Source organism: Bombina bombina, chromosome 7, assembly GCF_027579735.1.
Source record: "Bombina bombina isolate aBomBom1 chromosome 7, aBomBom1.pri, whole genome shotgun sequence".
Taxonomy (NCBI): Eukaryota; Metazoa; Chordata; class Amphibia; order Anura; family Bombinatoridae; genus Bombina; species Bombina bombina.
The window spans coordinates 230,513,271-230,533,443 of NC_069505.1; the positions used below are offsets into that span (position 1 = coordinate 230,513,271).

Sequence of the window (20,173 nt, forward strand, 5' to 3'; positions counted from 1 at the left end):
AATATAACAAAGTATGCCAAACAGTTGATTAGGCGAGGTATTAATATGAATAATTGTACTTCCCAATTTAACTAAAGGAAAAACATAGATCATACTCCACTCATAAATAAAATGTATATATAGAAATAGGGGAGGAAGCAGATGCAGCCTAAGAGCTAGACACGATAGTAGATATACCTAACAATAGGTTAATAAAGTTATAACAATTCAATAACTATCAGGTCAAATAAATTTTTAGCAGTGTCTCTCCGAGGTCGATAAGCCAGCCTAACATCCAGTGTAGATAGGTTAGGTCACCAGGAGGTAATTGGAACAATATCGCTATCCTACCCCTGCTTTCAAGCTGTTGTAAGTATCGGTTATCCTGGGCTTAAGTTCCCATGAGCATGGCAGAGTTCCAGGCGAGAGATCAACCTTTGGTTGCAGCATAGCGTTAGGATCCGACTCCTTTCTTTCAGTAAGAGTCTCCAGGGCCAAGTCTATCTTTTGTCGGGTAGGCAATTGATTTGACAACTTTAGGGGGAGCTTAAGCATTGCATGCTCCACTATCTCTGTAATTTTTCTTGTATGATCATGGGGTTCCTCCGCACCTAAACAGTCAGCTGCAGCTCCCATATCAATGGGCCCCCAGTCAGCCATGGACTCGCGAGATAAAGTGGCCTTGAGGCAGCTCCTCTTCACCGGTAATGAGCTAGTAAGTCCCTGCGATTGGGGTTCTGGGAGTGAAGATGATGGAGCGCTGCAGGGGGACAATGTTGTGCCTCCGGGAGAAAGCGCAACCGTAGTAGCGCTGCCGAGGTCCTTGTCCAAGGGGTTGAAATTAAGGGCGCCACAAACAGGGTCAAGGGAAACTGCAAAGGCTTCTCGGTACTGCCGTAGTAAGAAGCCAATTTCCTGCAGGAGGGCATGTGGATCCATGATAGATGACGGTTACTGGTAGTGACCTGACGTTAGAAAAGACTGCTAGTCAGGAGGTAGAGTTCAGATAGCTGTGCCCAAGCGCCTGGGAAAGACAATAGCAAGGAAGCCATCCGCAGCATGTATACAGGCCAAAGATACTGGCTAGCTCGTGGTAATGTAGGAAAGCGAAATAAGAGCCGTATTTTCATCTAGTTCTCCAAATCTTTATAGTGACACTCTATAGGTTTAGTCTTGCCAGGGTAATAGGTGTTTCTGAAGAAAAAATTGCAGTTATATCATATAAAAAAGATCCAAAATTGAGCAATAAATGCAGGAGCTCTTGCTATGCACGTCCTATCACCCCGGCAGTTGGCTCCGCCCCCTTAATAGCTTAATTTAGTTTATGGCAATGTGGGGGGCTGGCAGTTTAGGATTTAATAGGTTTAGTAAGTGGTAGTGATGTGGGAGGCCAGGGGTTTAGGGGTTAATACATTTATTTAGTTGCGGTGGGGTCCCAAAGTGGCGGAATAGGGGTTAATACTTTTATTTAGTGGTGGTGGGGTCTGGGAGCAGCGGAATAGGGGTTAATACATTTATTTAGTTGCGGTGGGGTCCGGGAGCGGCGGGATAGGGGTTAATAACATTATGTAGGTGGAGGCGATGTCGGGGCAGCAGATTAGGGGTGTTTAGATTTGGGGCTTATGTTAGGGTGTTAGGTGTAAACGTAACTGTTTTTCTAACTTAGAAATCAATGGGATATCTGGCAGTATCAAACATAAGCTTTTGCTGCTATCAGACTACCATTGATTACTATGGCATCCGTGGCCTACAGGGTGGCGGATCGAAAACCAGGTACGCTGGACTGGAATAGCCCAGAGCGTACCGGTTAACTATTTGATAACTTTGAAAAAGTGTCAAATAGTGCCGAATGTGTATTCAGAACATCTGTAATGACATAAGCATCGATCTGTGTCGGATTGAGACCAGCGGATCATATGTTACGTCACAGATTTCAACTTTTCCCGGTCTGTAGGCTTTGATAACTAGGTCGGATCAATCTTGCCACAATTACGCTGCGGAATTCCAGTGTATTTCAGGTTGACGGCTTGATAAATATCCCTCTATGACTAAAACTAAATCAAAATTTGCTGTCAAAATTAATACTTTATGCAAGGTGTTATAATCAATTCTTATCAAATTACTGCTCTTTTGTTAAAAAAAAAAAAAGCAAGGCTATCGTCTTGGTTATTTACAAAACTTGGTTTTATTTAATTTTAAGATAAATAAAGACAGTATATACCACAACAGTTAAATATGTTAAATATGCATTGCATGTTCAAACCTTAATACCATAAATAAAAACAGGTTAATAAACCTTTACTCCAGGAGTATATAATGAGTTTGGAAGCTCTAGAGCAGTGTTACATTTTGAATCTGTGAACAATCAATTAATTCTTCACATAGAAATAAGCATAACCCACGAGTATGGGTTTAAGTTATGCTGTGCCTGTGCTAGCTGCAGAAGCTTTTTGTTGTATTGAGTTACTTGATACTTGTTTTAATTATTAACAGAGAACTGTAAAAGTTTTTATATTGGGTAATTTGTGCAATACAGCCAATACAGTTTACAGTTTGTTTTGTTATATTTTGAAGTTGCACTTCTGTTTGTTTATGAAACTTGGTTTTATTAAGTTTAACAAAGATGTTATATATCACAACGGCTAAATCTGTGTCTGTATTGCAGGTTTAAACCTTTATACCATAAATAATAACAGGTGTTATGTTTACTCCTGGAGTATATAAAGAGTTTGGAAATTATAGAGAAATGCTTAAATAATGCATTACACTTTAACTAAACACCTTAGATTTTAGTAGACTAAAATCTACTGGAGATTTAGTTGACTAAAACTATACTAAAACTAAAACTATTAAGATGACTAAAATACGACTAAAACTAAAATGGCATTTTAATCAAAAGTCTAAAACTAAGACAAAATTTACCCTCAAAATTAACACTGTATGGTACATTCTTAAAAACAAAGTCACTGTTCTGAGCCAGAGTGTTCTAGAATTTTTTAAATTATTTCATGTGACAAAAAAGTTTTGGAACCACAAAAACACGGCATGTTAGAGCATTTTATATTCAGATACATAAATTGCTAAATTGTAACTTTAAAAGAAATAATAATACGCACCTGCAAATAATAAGTACCTAGATTACGTGTTATGTGCGCTATAGGAAAATTAACGAACGCAACAAAATATTTAACCCTCTATAGCACAGCCATTACAAGTTTTCAAACAGCCGGCTTGTGCGTGCAATAAGGCTGCGTTGAGTTCCATACCGGTTCCTAAAGATAGGAAAGAAAAGAGGCGCCTAATGGTGTGATATCTTAGATGCAGACATATAGAGGCAAATGCAGATGTCAGATATACTCAAAAGCCCAGGTGCACATCTAGTGCAATAATCAGCGGACCGAGGCTTCGGAGCCACTCGCCTGACTCAATCCACTGGTATCAACCTGCACAGGAACACGTCCTCGAAAGGATATCACCTGATCCAAAGTGGATAACCAAAGTGGATAACCAAAGTGTGCTGGTAGGGATTGACTATAGATAAGGTTCAGGGAAATAACATAGAAACCAAATCCACTGTCCCAAACTTAATCCAATGTCCCAAACTGAAGCAAGGAGTGGATAAAAAATATATGGACTTTCTTAAAATCAATTAAAATACAGGAAACACAGCAACACGTTTCTCAACACCTATGCTGTTTCCACTTTGGATCAGGTGACATCCTTTTGAGGACGTGTTCCTGTGCAGGTTGATACCAGTGGATTGAGTCAGCCGAGCGGCTACGAAGCCTCGGTATACGATATCACACCATTAGGCGTCTCTTCTCTTTCCTATCTTTAGGAACCATCATCTGTTTCGTCTTTCTTGTAAGAGAGCTGCCTCCTACTTGTCTTTTGGCCCTAACACTTTTTTACATCATCGATTTCAAGTTACCAACTAAAAACACTGAGACTACTACAAAGAAATCACTGAGATACTTTTCGTTTGGAATTGATATTGGACGATTGTGGTCTGTTACTTCACATATATGTGCATATACTTTTTGTATTCACATAGAGACTTTTATTACACATTATTACTTATTTTATTTTTGTAACATATTGTGCAATATTTTGCAACTTTTGCAATTCACATTATAACTCATCTCTGAGTCACGAATCATTCACCTAATTTATTATCCACATTTAGTTGATACAAGTTTATTATTTCATCATTCTATTATTTTTTCTAGAATATAGTTTTGAATATTATTTTGAGCGTTTATAGATTTTCATATAACCATCACTAACTTTAGAGGTGTTTTTTGATCACCTGTTATTTATTGGCGCACCCTTATTGGTTAAAGTTCTCTTGTTTACTGTAGTTGTTTTTCATTCAATTTGTTATTAGGGTAGCTGAGCCTTTAAGATGCTTTCAATTAATGAAAGAGTTAACAAAAGATTATTGTTGAGCTCCATACCGCACACAATACAAGAGCTGTTTTTACGTCCTCGTGCACGCTTTCTCCATAGACATCAATGGGGAGAGTGGGTCAGAAAAAAGTCTAACACCTGCGATCGTGGAAAGAAAAGCTCTGTAACGCAGCCCCATTGATGTCTATGCGTGAAAAAATCTAACGTTTAAACCTAACACCCTAACATAAACCCAGAGTCTAAACGCCCCTAATCTGCCCTCCACCAACATCGCTGTCACCTACATAATGTTATTAACCACTAATCTGCCGCCCCGATATCTCCGCCACCAAAATAAAACTATTAATCCCTAATCTGCCACACCCGATATCACCGCCACTATACTAAAGTTATTAACCCCTATTCCCCTGCACCCCAACATCGCCCACACAATAACAAATCTATAAACTCCTATTCCACCACTCCACAACATCGCTGCCACTAAATAAACCTATTAACCCCTAAACCGACAGCCCCCCACATTGCAACAACCTAAATTAAACTATATTAACCCCTAAACCTAACCCTAACGTAACCCTAACCCTAACACCCCCTAACTTTAACATAATTAAAATATAGCTAAATTAAACTTACAATTATTAACTAAATCTTATTTAAAACTAAATACTTACCTGTGAAATAAAACCTAAGCTGGCTACAATATAACTAATAATTATATTGTAGCTAGCTTAGGTTTTATTTTTATTTCACAGGTAAGTTTGTATTTATTTTAACTAGGTAGACTAGTTAGTAAATAGTTATTAACTATTTACTAACTACCTAGTTAAAATAAATACAAACTTAAACTGTTCAAATCAGCCAATAGAATTTCAGTAGCTCTCATCCTATTGGCTGATTTGAACATCCAATAGGATTTCATTAGCTCTCATCCTATTGGCTGATTTGAATTTCCAAGATCAAATCAGTCAATAGGAATGCAAGGGATGCCATTTTGAATCGTGTACCTTGCATTAAAGATTCAGTATACGGCGGCGACCATATGAAGAGGATGCTCTGCACCAGATGTCTTCAGGATGGACCTGCTCCGTGCCACCGGGATGAAGATAGAAGATACTGCCTAGATGAATACTTCTCGCTGCCTGGATGAGGACTTCGCTGCCTGGATGAAGATCGTTCAAGCGGGACATCAAAAACTGTAAGTGGATCTTCGGGAATTAGTGATAGGTGTTTTTAAGGTTTTTTTTAAGGGTTTTTTTTATTTATTTTTTTATTTTTTTTTTAGTTTAAGGTTTGGGCTTTCATAAAAGAGCTTTTTTGTAATTTAGTATTTTTTATTTTTGTAATTAGTTTGTAAATTTTTTATAGTAGTGTTAGGAATTTTTAATGTGTATTTTAGTTTAATTTAATTGGTAGTTAGTTTAATATTAGTTAAATAGTTATAATAGTTTAATTGTTAGTTTAAACTTAGTTTTTTTAATTTGACAGGTAAGTTTTAAGTTAATTTAAGAAAGGGAAATTGTAATTTTAATATAAAGTTAGGGGGTTACTAGTATAAATTAGTTTATTGCGATATAGGGGGCTTGCAGTTTAGGGGTTAATAGTTTAATTTAGTATATTTTGATGTGGGGGGCTTGCAGTTTAGGGATTAATAGGTTTATTATAGTGGCAGCGGTGTAGAGCTTAATAACTTTAATATAGTGGGGGCGATGTAGGCGGACGGCAGATTAGGGGTTAATAATATTTAAATAGTGTTTGCGATGCGGAAGGACGGCAGTTTAGGGGTTAATAACTTTAGTATTGTGGCGACAATGTCGGGGAGCAGCGGAATAGGGGTTAATAAATTTTATTAGTGGCGGTGATGTCGGGCACGGCAGATTAGGGGTTAATAACTTTAATATAGTATTTGTGCGGGAGTGCCTTGGTTTAGGGGTTAATAGGTAGTTTATGGGTGTTAGTGTACTTTGTAACACTTTAGTTATGAGTTTTATGTAACAGTTTTGTTGCATAAAACTCATAACTACTGCTCTCAGATTGCGAAATGGATCTTGTTGTTATAGGGTGTAACGCAAGCTTTTTTAGCCTCAACACAAAACTCTTAATGGCAGCGCTATAGAAGTCCCATGAAAAAACGTCATTTTTAAGTGTGCGGGACTGACGTTGCATTACAGGCTAAAAGGTTTGCGGTACAGCTATACCGAAAAGACTTGTAATGGCTGCGGTGCTGTTTTAACGCTGAAATGGCCATTTTTTCAGCGTTAAAACACAAACGCACAACTCGTAATCTAGGTGAAAGAAAATAAGGAAAATCATTTCCCCCTGTATTGTCTTAGCTATAATTTTAATATCAGAATCAATAAAACAAGAAAATAAAACCGTTCTCTCTACTATTCTATTAGTTTACTGTCTCACAAATTAGGTATCAGGAGGGAAATTATTAAATTCCTGGGCAAATTACAATTATCGGAATATGCAATTTCCATTTAGTCTGGTCTGATTCAATACAAGGAGCCAAGTAATGCAATTCACATAATGTGTTGTATAAAATATTCAGTTGTAAAATAAACAGATAGAGTGAAAGATGATTTCCCAAGGCATAAAGCCTATTACTAACCCACTCAAGCAATCACAAGAAACCAATGAAATAATTAAACTCCAATGTTTATACCCGCATTGCCTTAGTAATTTGCTATGGTTCCTATTCTCGTTCTCAGCCTTTCCTGCTTTATATTTAATAAACCTGTGACACCAGTGCTTATATGATGAGCAGTTTTTAAATGGACATGAAACTAAAAATTAAACTTCCATGGTACAGCATGCGAGATATAAGAGGAAAATGCTTTCATTAGCATGCCCCACAGAAGTTGGGGGGGGGGGGGAGTTAGTGTGGGTATGATATCGGACGTCCTGAAGTTAGCTCGCCTGAGTGTTTCACTTACTATCTTTTTTGCTTTCAACTTTTAATACCAGCACTAACCTGGGAGCGCTAATTATATCTTTCATTCGCCCACTGAAAGAAATCACAATTAACTGACTATATTTTTTAGCCACAGCACTAACTAAATTTGTGTGACACCCTCATCTGAAGAGAGTGACCTTCCATATGGTCCTTCCACTGTGGCTAATAGAAAAAAATAAATAAATAATTATATGTATATAGATCTATATATATATATATATATATATATATATAATACAAATTATTATATAAAACTTGGAATCTACATCTGGGAAACACTAAAAAGAACATCATATACTCTGAAGTGGCTCTCCACTCAGTGCAACTGGCACAGTTTATGGAATTTTCTGACACGGGTCGCAGGTCACGTGCACACAAGAACAAGAAGCTGAATGTTGTGGATGACAAACTGCAGCACACTTTACTACTTGCGCTAAAGCTTTTTTTAAAAATAGTTTCTGTTATCTGGGAAAGCTTTCTGTACACTTACCCATCTGACACTATACCCTCTGCGATTTCACACACTAACACAAAAAGGAGGATGAAAGTCAAAATCCAGCGCAGGTTATGCCCAGGGAAATGAAGCCATGTGCTATGATGAATATGAACTTTGGAACTCTGACTTCCCCATCCTACAAACAAAAAAGAAATTAAAAAAACACAATTTAATACATAGGAAAATAAAATGCATTATACAAATAGAATTGGTGAGTATATGTTTAATAGACGTGCCCAGACAAAAAAAATATTAGTTTTTTGGAAAAATTATTTGTAAAAAAAAAATTGGTTTTGATATTCCTTAAAGGGGTTGTTTTGAATTATTTTTGTTAAAGAAAATCAATTTCTCTAGTTTTTCCTATAGGAGACATCTGGAGAGCATCAGAGGAGCAGTTGGACACAGATGGCATTCAAATAAGTTAAAGTAGTAGATGGTGCTGCTGCTACAAAAGGGAAGGTTCCATGACACTGAAATCAATCAACTGATAGGAACATTGCTAAATCATTATTGAATAGTGTAAATGTGAAAGCTTGATCCATTTCCTGCCTAAATAGTTGACCATTAAACATTTTGATAAATTTTGCTTCTACAGAAAAGCATTTCTCGCCTTTAGAGTAACAAACGTAATCACATATAGAAGTACTTAGGAGCCCTTTGCAGTTAAGTAGATGACAACATGTAAAAACTTATGTATGTAATATTCATATCTAATAAAAGTTTTAACTATGTATTTAGTGTAAATATTTCACATCCTATATTTTGCACATAGAATAGGTTTGATGTATTTATAAATATAGATCATTCCCTATATATATATCTGTATATATCTAAACCTATATGTAATTATATATATATATATATATATATATATTATATATATATATATATATATATATATATATATATATATATATATATATGCATATATATATATATATATATATATATGTTGTACTAAAAACATCATATATATATATATATATATATATATATATATATATATATATATATATATATATATATTTAATGAACATATTCTGCTATGTGAAGAAAATTGGAATGTGAAATATTCTAAAGACCACTGCTCCATAAACCTGTCCGCCTGCTCTGAGCAGGCAGACAGGAATTGCCACAATTCAACCTAATCGAGTACGATCGGGTTGACTGATACCCCCTGCTGGCGGCCGATTGGCCACAAGTCTGCAGGGGGCGGCATTGCACCAGCAGCTCACAAGAGCTGCTGGTGCATTGCTGAATACGGAGAGCGTATTGCTCTCCGCATTCAGCGATGTCTGTCGGACCTGATCTGCACTGTCGGATCAGGTCCGACAGACATATGATAAATAGGCCTCATTGTGTTAGCACAAAAGCGAAAACAGCTTATTTTTAACTCATAATATGATCGCAACCCCGAGAAACGATAAAAGCTTACTTCTAGCGCAGTTAATGCTCAAGTACATTGCCCAATGTACCTCATAACCTATGTATATGTCTCAGCTTCAGGAAGCTACAGCAGCCTTGACTGTAAAGTGACAGCCAAGAGCTGATGTTCCTGAGCTATAGGCATCTGTCTTCATATCAGTGTTCCGTTACCATATGAAGGCAGATGCAAGATCATTACAGACAGTGACACGGTGTTTGTAACAAACAAGTCCTTGTGCCGGCGGGAGGTGTGGGAGGGAAGGCAGGAGGGGGTTTCGTGGAACAGAGGGGGAGGGAGTGGGAGGAGCCCTATGCTACAGAATTTTTTTTAAGGGAGAGAAAGGGATGGGAAGCTTTGGAAACAGGCAAATTGGAAGGGGGGCACCCTAATTAATGATTGTGTTTTTGAACAAAAGGGATCCCAGAGAAGCTTTTATAACCATTTGTCAAATGACTGCAGTAGTTTTTTGTGAATAATTTCAGTGACAAAATATACATAGTAAGTATATAATAAATATATATCTATAAATATATATAAGTAAATCAAAAAATCAAAAGCTCTATTTCTGTTTAAACAGAGTGATAGCAAAGATGCTAAAAATTCTCCTGTTTTTCTCTGAAATTCCCGGCGGCAAAGGGGATAAGGGAAATAAAACAAATACTGGAAAAATAAAGTTTTTTTAAATGTGTCAGAAAACTAATCTCTAATTTTTAATGTAAATTTTTAAATTTGAAAGTGCTTTTAGTAAAAGTTAACAGTGTTTCAGTGGCATATGTATGTATGCTGGTTTTGCCCTGTGCACTCACATCTAAACATTCCATCTGCTCAAAGGTACAATGCAAATCTAGTGTGTAAGTCAGAAATGACTCTGGCCTAGATTTGGAGTTTGGCGTTAGCCGTGAAAACCAGCGTTAGAGGCTCCTAACGCTGGTTTTAGGCTAACTCTGGTATTTGGAGTCACTCAAAAAAGGGTCTAACGCTCACTTTTCAGCCGCGACTTTTCCATACCGCAGATCCCCTTACGTCAATTGCGTATCCTATCTTTTCAATGGGATTTTTCTAACTCCGGTATTTAGAGTCGTGTCTGAAGTGAGCGTTAGAAATCTAACGACAAAACTCCAGCCGCAGAAAAAAGTCAGTAGTTAAGAGCTTTCTGGGCTAACGCCGGTTTATAAAGCTCTTAACTACTGTACTCTAAAGTACACTAACACCCATAAACTACCTATGTACCCCTAAACCGAGGTCCCCCCACATCGCCGCCACTCGATTAATTTTTTTTAACCCCTAATCTGCCGACCACCAACTACGTTATACTTATGTACCCCTAATCTGCTGCCCCTAACACCGCCGACCCCTATATTATATTTATTAACCCCTAACCTGCCCCCCCACAACGTCGTCGCCAGCTACCTACACTTATTAACCCCTAATCTGCCGACCGCAAAGCGCCGCCACCTACAATATCCTTATGTACCCCTAGTCTGCTGCCCCTAACACCGCCGACCCCTATATTATATTTATTAACCCCTAATCTGCCCCCCTCAACGTCGCCTCCACCTGCCTACACTTATTAACCCCTAATCTGCCGAGCGGACCGCACCGCTACTATAATAAAGTTATTAACCCCTAATCCACCTCACTAACTCTATAATAAATAGTATTAACCCCTAATCTGCCCTCCCTAACATCGCCGACACCTAACTTCAATTATTAACCCCTAATCTGCCGACTGGAGCTCACCGCTATTCTAATAAATGTATTAACTCCTAAAGCTAAGTCTAACCCTAACACTAACACCCCCCTAAATTAAATATAATTTTAATCTAACGAAATTAATTAACTCTTATTAAATAAATTAATCCTATTTAAAGCTAAATACTTACCTTTAAAATAAATCCTAATATAGCTACAATATAAATTATAATTACATTGTAGCTATTTTAGGATTAATATTTATTTTACAGGCAACTTTGTAATTATTTTAACCAGGTACAATAGCTATTAAATAGTTAAGAACTATTTAATAGTTACCTAGTTAAAATAATTACAACATTACCTGTAAAATAAATCCTAACCTAAGTTACAATTAAACCTAACACTATACTATCATTAAATTAATTAAATAAAATAACTACAATTACCTACAATTAAACCTAACACTACACTATCAATAAATTAATTAAATACAATATCTACAAATAACTACAATGAAATAAACTAACTAAAGTACAAAAAATAAAAAAGAACTAAGTTACAAAAAATAAAAAAATATCTACAAACATAAGAAAAATATTACAACAATTTTAAACTAATTACACCTACTCTAAGCCCCCTAATAAAACAACAAAGCCCCCCAAAATAAAAAATGCCCTACCCTATTCTAAATTACTAAAGTTAAAAGCTCTTTTACCTTACCAGCCCTGAACAGGGCCCTTTGCGGGGCATGTCCCAAGAAGTTCAGCTCTTTTGCCTGTAAAAAAAACATACAATACCCCCCCCCAACATTACAACCCACCACCCACATACCCCTAATCTAACCCAAACCCCCCTTAAATAAACCTAACACTAAGCCCCTGAAGATCTTCCTACCTTATCTTCACCATACCAGGTTCACCGATCCGTCCTGAAGAGCTCCTCCGATGTCCTGATCCAAGCCCAAGCGGGGGGCTGAAGATGTCCATGATCCGGTAGAAGTCTTCATCCAAGCGGGGCAGAAGAGGTCTTCCATCCGATTGAAGTCTTCATCCAAGCGGGGCAGAAGAGATCTTCCATCCGATTGAAGTCTTCATCCAGGCGGCATCTTCTATCGACATCCATCTGGAGCGGAGCGGCAGCATCCTGAAGACCTCCGACGCGGAACATCCATCCTGGCCGACGACTGAACGACGAATGACGGTTCCTTTAAATGACGTCATCCAAGATGGCGTCCCTCAAATTCTGATTGGCTGATAGGATTCTATCAGCCAATCGGAATTAAGGTAGGAATATTCTGATTGGCTGATGGAATCAGCCAATCAGATTTAGCTCGCATTCTATTGGCTGATCGGAACAGCCAATAGAATGCAAGCTCAATCTGATTGGCTGATTGGATCAGCCAATCGGATTGAACTTGATTCTGATTGGCTGATTCCTTTTAACTTTAGTAATTTAGAATAGGGTAGGGCATTTTTTATTTTGGGGGGCTTTGTTGTTTTATTAGGGGGCTTAGAGTAGGTGTAATTAGTTTAAAATTGTAATATTTTACTTATGTTTGTAAATATTTTTTTATTTTTTGTAACTTAGTTCTTTTTTATTTTTTGTACTTTAGTTAGTTTATTTCATTGTAGTTATTTGTAGATATTGTATTTAATTAATGTATTGATAGTGTAGTGTTAGGTTAATTGTAGGTAATTGTAGGTAGTTTATTTAATTAATTTAATGATAGTATAGTGTTAGGTTTAATTGTAACTTAGGATAGGATTTATTTTACAGGTAATTTTTTAATTATTTTAACTAGGTAACTATTAAATAGTTCTTAACTATTTAATAGCTATTGTACCTGGTTAAAATAATTACAAAGTTGCCTGTAAAATAAATATTAATCTTAAAATAGCTACAATGTAATTATAATTTATATTGTAGCTATATTAGGGTTTATTTTACAGGTAAGTATTTAGCTTTAAATAGGAATAATTTATTTAATAAGAGTTAATTAATTTCGTTAGATTAAAATTATATTTAATTTAGGGGGGTGTTAGTGTTAGGGTTAGACTTAGCTTTAGGGGTTAATACATTTATTAGAATAGCGATGAGCTCCGGTCGGCAGATTAGGGGTTAATAATTGAAGTTAGGTGTCGGCGATGTTAGGGAGGGCAGATTAGGGGTTAATACTATTTATTATAAGGTTAGTGAGGGGAATTAGGGGTTAATAACTTTATTATAGTAGTGCTCAGGTCCGCTCGGCAGATTAGGGGTTAATAAGTGTAGGCAGGTGGAGGCGACGTTGTGGGGAGCAGATTAGGGGTTAATAAATATAATATAGGGGTCGGCGGTGTTAGGGGCAGCAGATTAGGGGTACATAAGGATAATGTAAGTAGCGGCGGTTTACGGAGCGGCAGATTAGGGGTTAATAATATAATGCAGGGGTCAGCGATAGCGGGAGCGGCAGAATAGGGGTTAATAAGGTTAGGGGTGTTTAGACTCGGGGTACAAGTTAGAGTGTTAGGTGCAGACGTAGGAAGTGTTTCCGCATAGCAAACAATGGGGCTGCGTTAGGAGCTGAACGCGGCTTTTTTGCAGGTGTTAGGTTTTTTTTCCAGCTCAAACAGCCCCATTGTTTTCTATGGGGGAATCGTGCACGAGCACGTTTTTGAGGCTGGCCGCGTCCGTAAGCAACTCTGGTATCGAGAGTTGAAGCTGCGTTAAAAATGCTCTACGCTCCTTTTTTGGAGCCTAACGCATCCTTTATGTGGACTCTCAATACCAGAGTTATTTTTATGGTGCGGCCAGAAAAAAGCCGGCGTTAGCTACGCGGGTCCTTACCGACAAAACTCCAAATCTAGGCCTCTATTTGCTTTGTTCAGGCAACTGCTAACAGAAACGTGGTGTCCTAATGGAGTTGAACGTGCACTTGCAGCATATGTACATATGCCACTGAAACAGTGATTAAATTCACTAGAAGTATTTTTGCTAATAAAAATATACTACAAACATTTATGCACACACACACTTATGCACTTTTCAATTTTGACTATTATATCCCTTTAATAGATTGATCTGATTTAAATAAATAAATAAATATATGTGTGTTGTTTCTTGTTTAATCTAATACAGCATTATAAATGATAACAAAATAAATCATATAACCTTTCAATTTTGAAATATTCGGAAATGTCTTCTTAGATTTGTATTATGACATATCAGATATCAATAACAAATTGTAGAAATGCAGCTAGAGCAATATTTCATGATTCAGACAAACACTTTTAAATAACCTTCCAATTTACTTCTATTATCCAATTTGTTTCATTTTCTTGTTATCCTTTGCAGAAGAAACAGCATTGCTCTATTGGCAGCTATCTGAACACATCTAGTTAGCCTGAACACATCTAGTTAGCCAATTACAAGAGACAAATGTGTGCAGGCACAAATCAGCAGCTAACTCCCACTAGTGTAGGTTATGTACGTATTATATTTCAACAAGGGATACCAAGAGAACGAAGCACATTTTAAAATAGAAGTGAATTTACAATTGTCTTCAAATTACATAATCTATCTGAATCATGCAAGTTTAATTTTGACTTTCCTATCCCTTTAAGGTTATCAATAAATGTTTAAACGTATTAATAAAACAAAACAAATTCATGCCCCCAGTCCAGCAAATTCAGTTTCCCTATATCAGTCATAATTGTGCAATAATAAATGTTAGCAAATGGATGCTGGTTAGTGCCCAGCTGACATATTAGGAGGTTATGAACTACAGTGAGATTTCTAGCACACCAGGGGCCTGATCCGATATGCAGCGTCGCCCGCAAAAGCCGGCGACGCTGGTTTTTGAGCGTTTTTGGTATCACATATACGACGTAGCATACAAGTTACGCCCGTATATTTCACCCGTCGCTCGCAATTTTTACTCCCATAAGCTAACATGGGACCGTGTCGTAAATCGGTATCCAATATCCAGCGCAAGGCCTTACGTGGCGAAAATGGAGAAATCTTACTCCATTTTTACTTCGCCATAAAAAGCTACCGTAGCAGGCCTTGCGCTGAGTATGGGAGCACCGTAACTCCCTAAAATGCCTGCAGAAAAAAACCTAACACCTAACGCATGCGTAATGTCTATCTACCTGTCAACCGCAATCCCCCACCGCAAATAACTAATAAAGTGTATTAACCCCTAAACTGCCATAGCCCACACCACAATAAACCTATTCTATTATTAACCCCTAAACTGCCATAGCCCACATAGCCTATTAAATCTTGTAAACCCTAATCTGCCGCCGCCAACGTCGCCATCACTATAATAAGGTTATTAACCCCTAAACTTAAGTCTAACCCTAACAACCACCTAACTTAATTATTATTTAAATAAATCTAAATAATATTACTTTTATTAACTAAAGTATTCCTATTTAAAACTAATTACTTACATATAAAATAAACCCTAAGATAGCTACAATATAATTAATAATTACATTGTAGCTATTTTAGGATTTATTTTTATTTTACAGGCAACTTTGTATTTATTTTAACTAGGTACAATAGCTATTAAATAGTTAATAACTATTTAATAGCTACCTAGTTAAAATAATTACAAAATTACCTGTAAAATAAATCCTATCCTAAGTTACAAATACACCTAACACTACACTATCATTAAATAAATTAAATTAATTAACTACAATTAGCTAAAATTAAATACAATTAACTAAAATAAACTAAAGTACAAAAAACCCCCACTAAATTACAGAAAAAAAAATTACAAGAAGTTTAAACTAATTACACCTAATCTAAGCCCCCTAATAAAATAAAAAAGCCCCCCAAAATAATAAAATGCCCTATCCTATACTAAATTACAAATAGCCCTTAAAAGGGCCTTTTGCGGGGCATTGCCCCAAAGTAATCAGCTCTTTTACCTGTAAAAAAAAATTAGAATACCCCCCAAACATTACAACCCACCACCCACAAACCCCTACTCTAAAACCCACCCAATCCCCCCTTAAAAAAAACTAACACTACCCCATTGAAGATCACTCTACCTTGAGCCGTCTTCACCCAGCCGGGCACAAGTGGTCATCTGATCCGGGCAGAAGTCTTATCCGATGGGGCAAAAGAGGACATCCAGACCGACAGAAGTCTTCATCCTATCCGGGCAGAAGAGGACTTCCGGACCGGCAGAAGGCTTCATCCAAGCGGCATCTTCTATCTTCTTCCATCCGACGAGGAGGGCTCCATCTTGAAGACATCCGGCACGGAGCATCCTTCCAGCACGATGACTACTCGACGAATAACGGTTCCTTTAAATGACGTCATCCAAGATGGCGTCCCTCGAATTCCAATTGGCTGATAGGATTCTATCAGCCAATCGGAATTAAGGTAGGAAAAATCCGATTGGTTGATTTAATCAGCCAATCGGATTGAAGTTCAATCCGATTGGCTGATTGGATCAGCCAATAGAATACGAGGTAAATTCTATTGGCTGATCCAATCAGCCAATTGGATTGAACTTCAAGCCATTTGGCTGATTAAATCAACCAATCGGATTTTTCCTACCTTAATTCCGATTGGCCGATAGAATCCTATCAGCCAATCGGAATTCGAGGGACGCCATCTTGGATGATGTCATTTAAAGGAACCGTCATTTGTCGTTAGTCCGTCGTGCTGGAAGGATGCTCCGCGCCGGATGTCTTCAAGATGGAGTCGCTCCTCGTCGGATGGAAGAAGATAGAAGATGCTGCTTGGATGAAGCCTTCTGCAAGTCCGGATGTCCTCTTCTTCCCGGATAGGATGAAGACTTCTGCCGGTCTGGATGTCCTCTTCTGCCCCATCGGATGAAGACTTCTGCCCGGATTGAATGACCACTTGTATCTGGCTGGGTGAAGACGGCTCAAGGTAGGGTGATCTTCAATGGGGCAGTGTTAGGTTTTTTTAAGAGGGGATTGGGTGGGTTTTAGAGCAGGGGTGTGTAGGTGGTGGGTTGTAATGCTGGGGGGGGTATTGTAATTTTTTTTTTACAGGTAAAAGAGCTGATTACTTTGGGGCAATGCCCCGCAAAAGGCCCTTTTAAGGGCTATTTGTAATTTAGTATAGGGTAGGGCATTTTATTATTTTGGGGGGCTTTTTTATTTTATTAGGGGGCTTAGATTAGGTGTAATTAGTTTAAACTTCTTGTAAAAAAAAAATTCTGTAATTTAGTGGGGTTTTTTTTGTACTTTAGTTTATTTTAGTTAATTGTATTTAATTTTAGCTAATTGTAGTTAATTAATTTAATTTATTTCATGATAGTGTAGTGTTAGGTGTATTTGTAACTTAGGTTAGGATTTATTTTACAGGTAATTTTGTAATTATTTTAACTAGGTAGCTATTAAATAGTTATTAACTATTTAATAGCTATTGTACCTAGTTAAAATAAATACAAAGTTGCCTGTAAAATAAAAATAAATCCTAAAATAGGTACAATGTAATTATTAGTTATATTGTAGCTATCTTAGGGTTTATTTTATAGGTAAGTATTTAGTTTTAAATAGGAATACTTTAGTTAATAATAATAATATTATTTAGATTTATTTAAATAATAATTCATTTAGGGGGGTGTTAGGGTTAGACTTAGGTTTAGGGGTTAATAACTTTATTATAGTGGCGGCGACAGATTAGGAACCATCATTCGTCGTTAGTCCGTCGTGCTGGAAGGATGCTCCGCGCCGGATGTCTTCAAGATGGAGTCGCTCCTCGTCGGATGGAAGAAGATAGAAGATGCCGCTTGGATGAATCCTTCTGCCGGTCCGGATGTCCTCTTCTTCCCGGATAGGATGAAGACTTCTGCCGGTCTGGATGTCCTCTTCTGCCCCATCGGATGAAGACTTCTGCCCGGATTGAATGACCACTTGTGCCTGGCTGGGTGAAGATGGCTCAAGGTAGGGTGATCTTCAATGGGGCAGTGTTAGGTTTTTTTAAGAGGGGATTGAGTGGGTTTTAGAGTAGGGGTGTGTAGGTGGTGGGTTGTAATGCTGGGGGGGTATTGTAATTTTTTTTTTACAGGTAAAAGAGCTGATTACTTTGGGGCAATGCCCCGCAAAAGGCCCTTTTAAGGGCTATTTGTAATTTAGTATAGGGTAGGGCATTTTATTATTTTGGGGGGCTTTTTTTATTTTATTAGGGGGCTTAGATTAGGTGTAATTAGTTTAAACTTCTTGTAAAAAAAAAAAATTCTGTAATTTAGTGGGGTTTTTTTTGTACTTTAGTTTATTTTAGTTAATTGTATTTAATTTTAGCTAATTGTAGTTAATTAATTTAATTTATTTAATGACAGTGTAGTGTTAGGTGTATTTGTAACTTAGGTTAGGATTTATTTTACAGGTAATTTTGTAATTATTTTAACTAGGTAGCTATTAATTAGTTATTAACTATTTAATAGCTATTGTACCTAGTTAAAATAAATACAAAGTTGCCTGTAAAATAAAAATAAATCCTAAAATAGGTACAATGTAATTATTAGTTATATTGTAGCTATCTTAGGGTTTATTTTATAGGTAAGTATTTAGTTTTAAATAGGAATACTTTAGTTAATAATAGTAATATTATTTAGATTTATTTAAATAATAATTAATTTAGGGGGGTGTTAGGGTTAGACTTAGGTTTAGGGGTTAATAACTTTATTATAGCGGCGGCGACAGATTAGGGGTTAATATATTTAATAGTCTATGTGGGCTATGGCGGTTTAGGGGTTAATAATAGAATAGGTTTATTGTGGTGTGGGCTATGGCGGTTTAGGGGTTAATACTAGAATAGGTTTATTGTGGTGTGAGCTATGGCGGTTTAGGGGTTAATACATTTATTATTAGGAGTGAGAGGGGTGATTGCAAATATAGGGGTATACGTATCGGGCTTATTTTTGGGAGGCGTGTTAGACAGTTACGGGAGATTTAAAATTTTAGTTAGTTTTCTTAGGCGCCGGCATTATCTAAAGTGCCGTAAGTCACTGGCGACTCCAGAAATTTGTAGTTACGCTCATTTCTGGACATCGCTAGTTTATCCGACTTACGGCACTTTAGGAACTGCCGGTGCCGTATATGTAATACCCCGATGTGCGAGGTGAAATTACGGGCGGCGCGGGTTCCCTCGCTTGCGCCGAAAACTATCGGATTGCGCCCCAGAATTCTAAACATTATATCTGTAACCAGAGTGAAGACAAATCCTGCACGCACAGTTGTAGTCATAGTTTTAAGTACAAAATCTCAGATATCTATAGAACACCTTGGAACTAGTTGCACGGAAGACTCTTATTCATGTCTGAAAGATTAGTGAGGAAGATTCAGTTCTATCCAGCTGCATTAGTTTAACAGACATGCGAATATTGAACAATTATACACATTTACAGAACACCTTTTGCAAAGATTTTTCTAAACCTCTGCACTTATACTTTTTTTTGTTGCAAGTGGTTCTTGTTTGTTGTGCAAGATATATCATGTATTGGGCTATTAAACACCACTATATATATATATATATATATAATTAATGACGATCAGCTAGAAACGATAGCGGAAGTGAGCCACAATGAATTTCGAACATAGCCTTGCCTTACTGACCAGTCACTTCTGCAGTCTAACAAACGTCCCTGAGTTTAGCCGATTGTTGCCTGCACTGCAGCCAAAGAATGCCCGAGACATATGCACACTTCTTAACCTACATAGGTCTACTCTTCAACTAAGGATACCAAGAGAACAAAGTACATTTCTATAATAAACATATACTGTAAAGATTATTTTACAGGAATATGAAATGCAAAAAAACTTGTTTGTGATTCAGACAGAGCAAACAATTTTTAAAAAGTGTCCAATTTACTTATATGATCACATTCACTTTGTTCTCATATTCTTTGTTGAAGAGATACTTAGGTAGGTGTCTGGAGCAGTGCATGGCTGGAAATAGTGTTGCTAAATGGATGACATTCTTCAAAAACTGCTACCATATAGTGCTCCAGACTCGTGCACACTCTGAGCTTATGTCACTGCTTTTTAACAAAAGATACCAAGAGAACTAAGAAAATTTGGTAACAGAAGTAAATGAGAAAGTTGCTTAAAATGTCATGCTTTATCTTTAATGCTAACTTCACAGTCCCTTTGGAAATATTTATTGAGACAAAATTTATGACATTTTAAAGAACATACAACCTAAATTATTCTTTTAATATCAGATAGTGTTTTTTTTT

At 36.9% G+C, this 20,173-nt stretch overlaps 1 protein-coding gene across 5 annotated transcripts in view; it reads right to left on the bottom strand.

The window, feature by feature from the left end:
• Nucleotides 1-20,173, bottom strand: part of ABCC8 (ATP binding cassette subfamily C member 8) — a 594,664-nt gene that overhangs the window by 530,989 nt on the left and 43,502 nt on the right. For all 5 annotated transcript variants that reach the window (XM_053720647.1, XM_053720648.1, XM_053720646.1 and 2 more), the window contains exon 2: nt 7,836-7,977. In XM_053720647.1, coding sequence (XP_053576622.1) covers nt 7,836-7,977 — 142 coding nt within the window. The remainder of the gene's footprint in view (nt 1-7,835; nt 7,978-20,173) is intronic.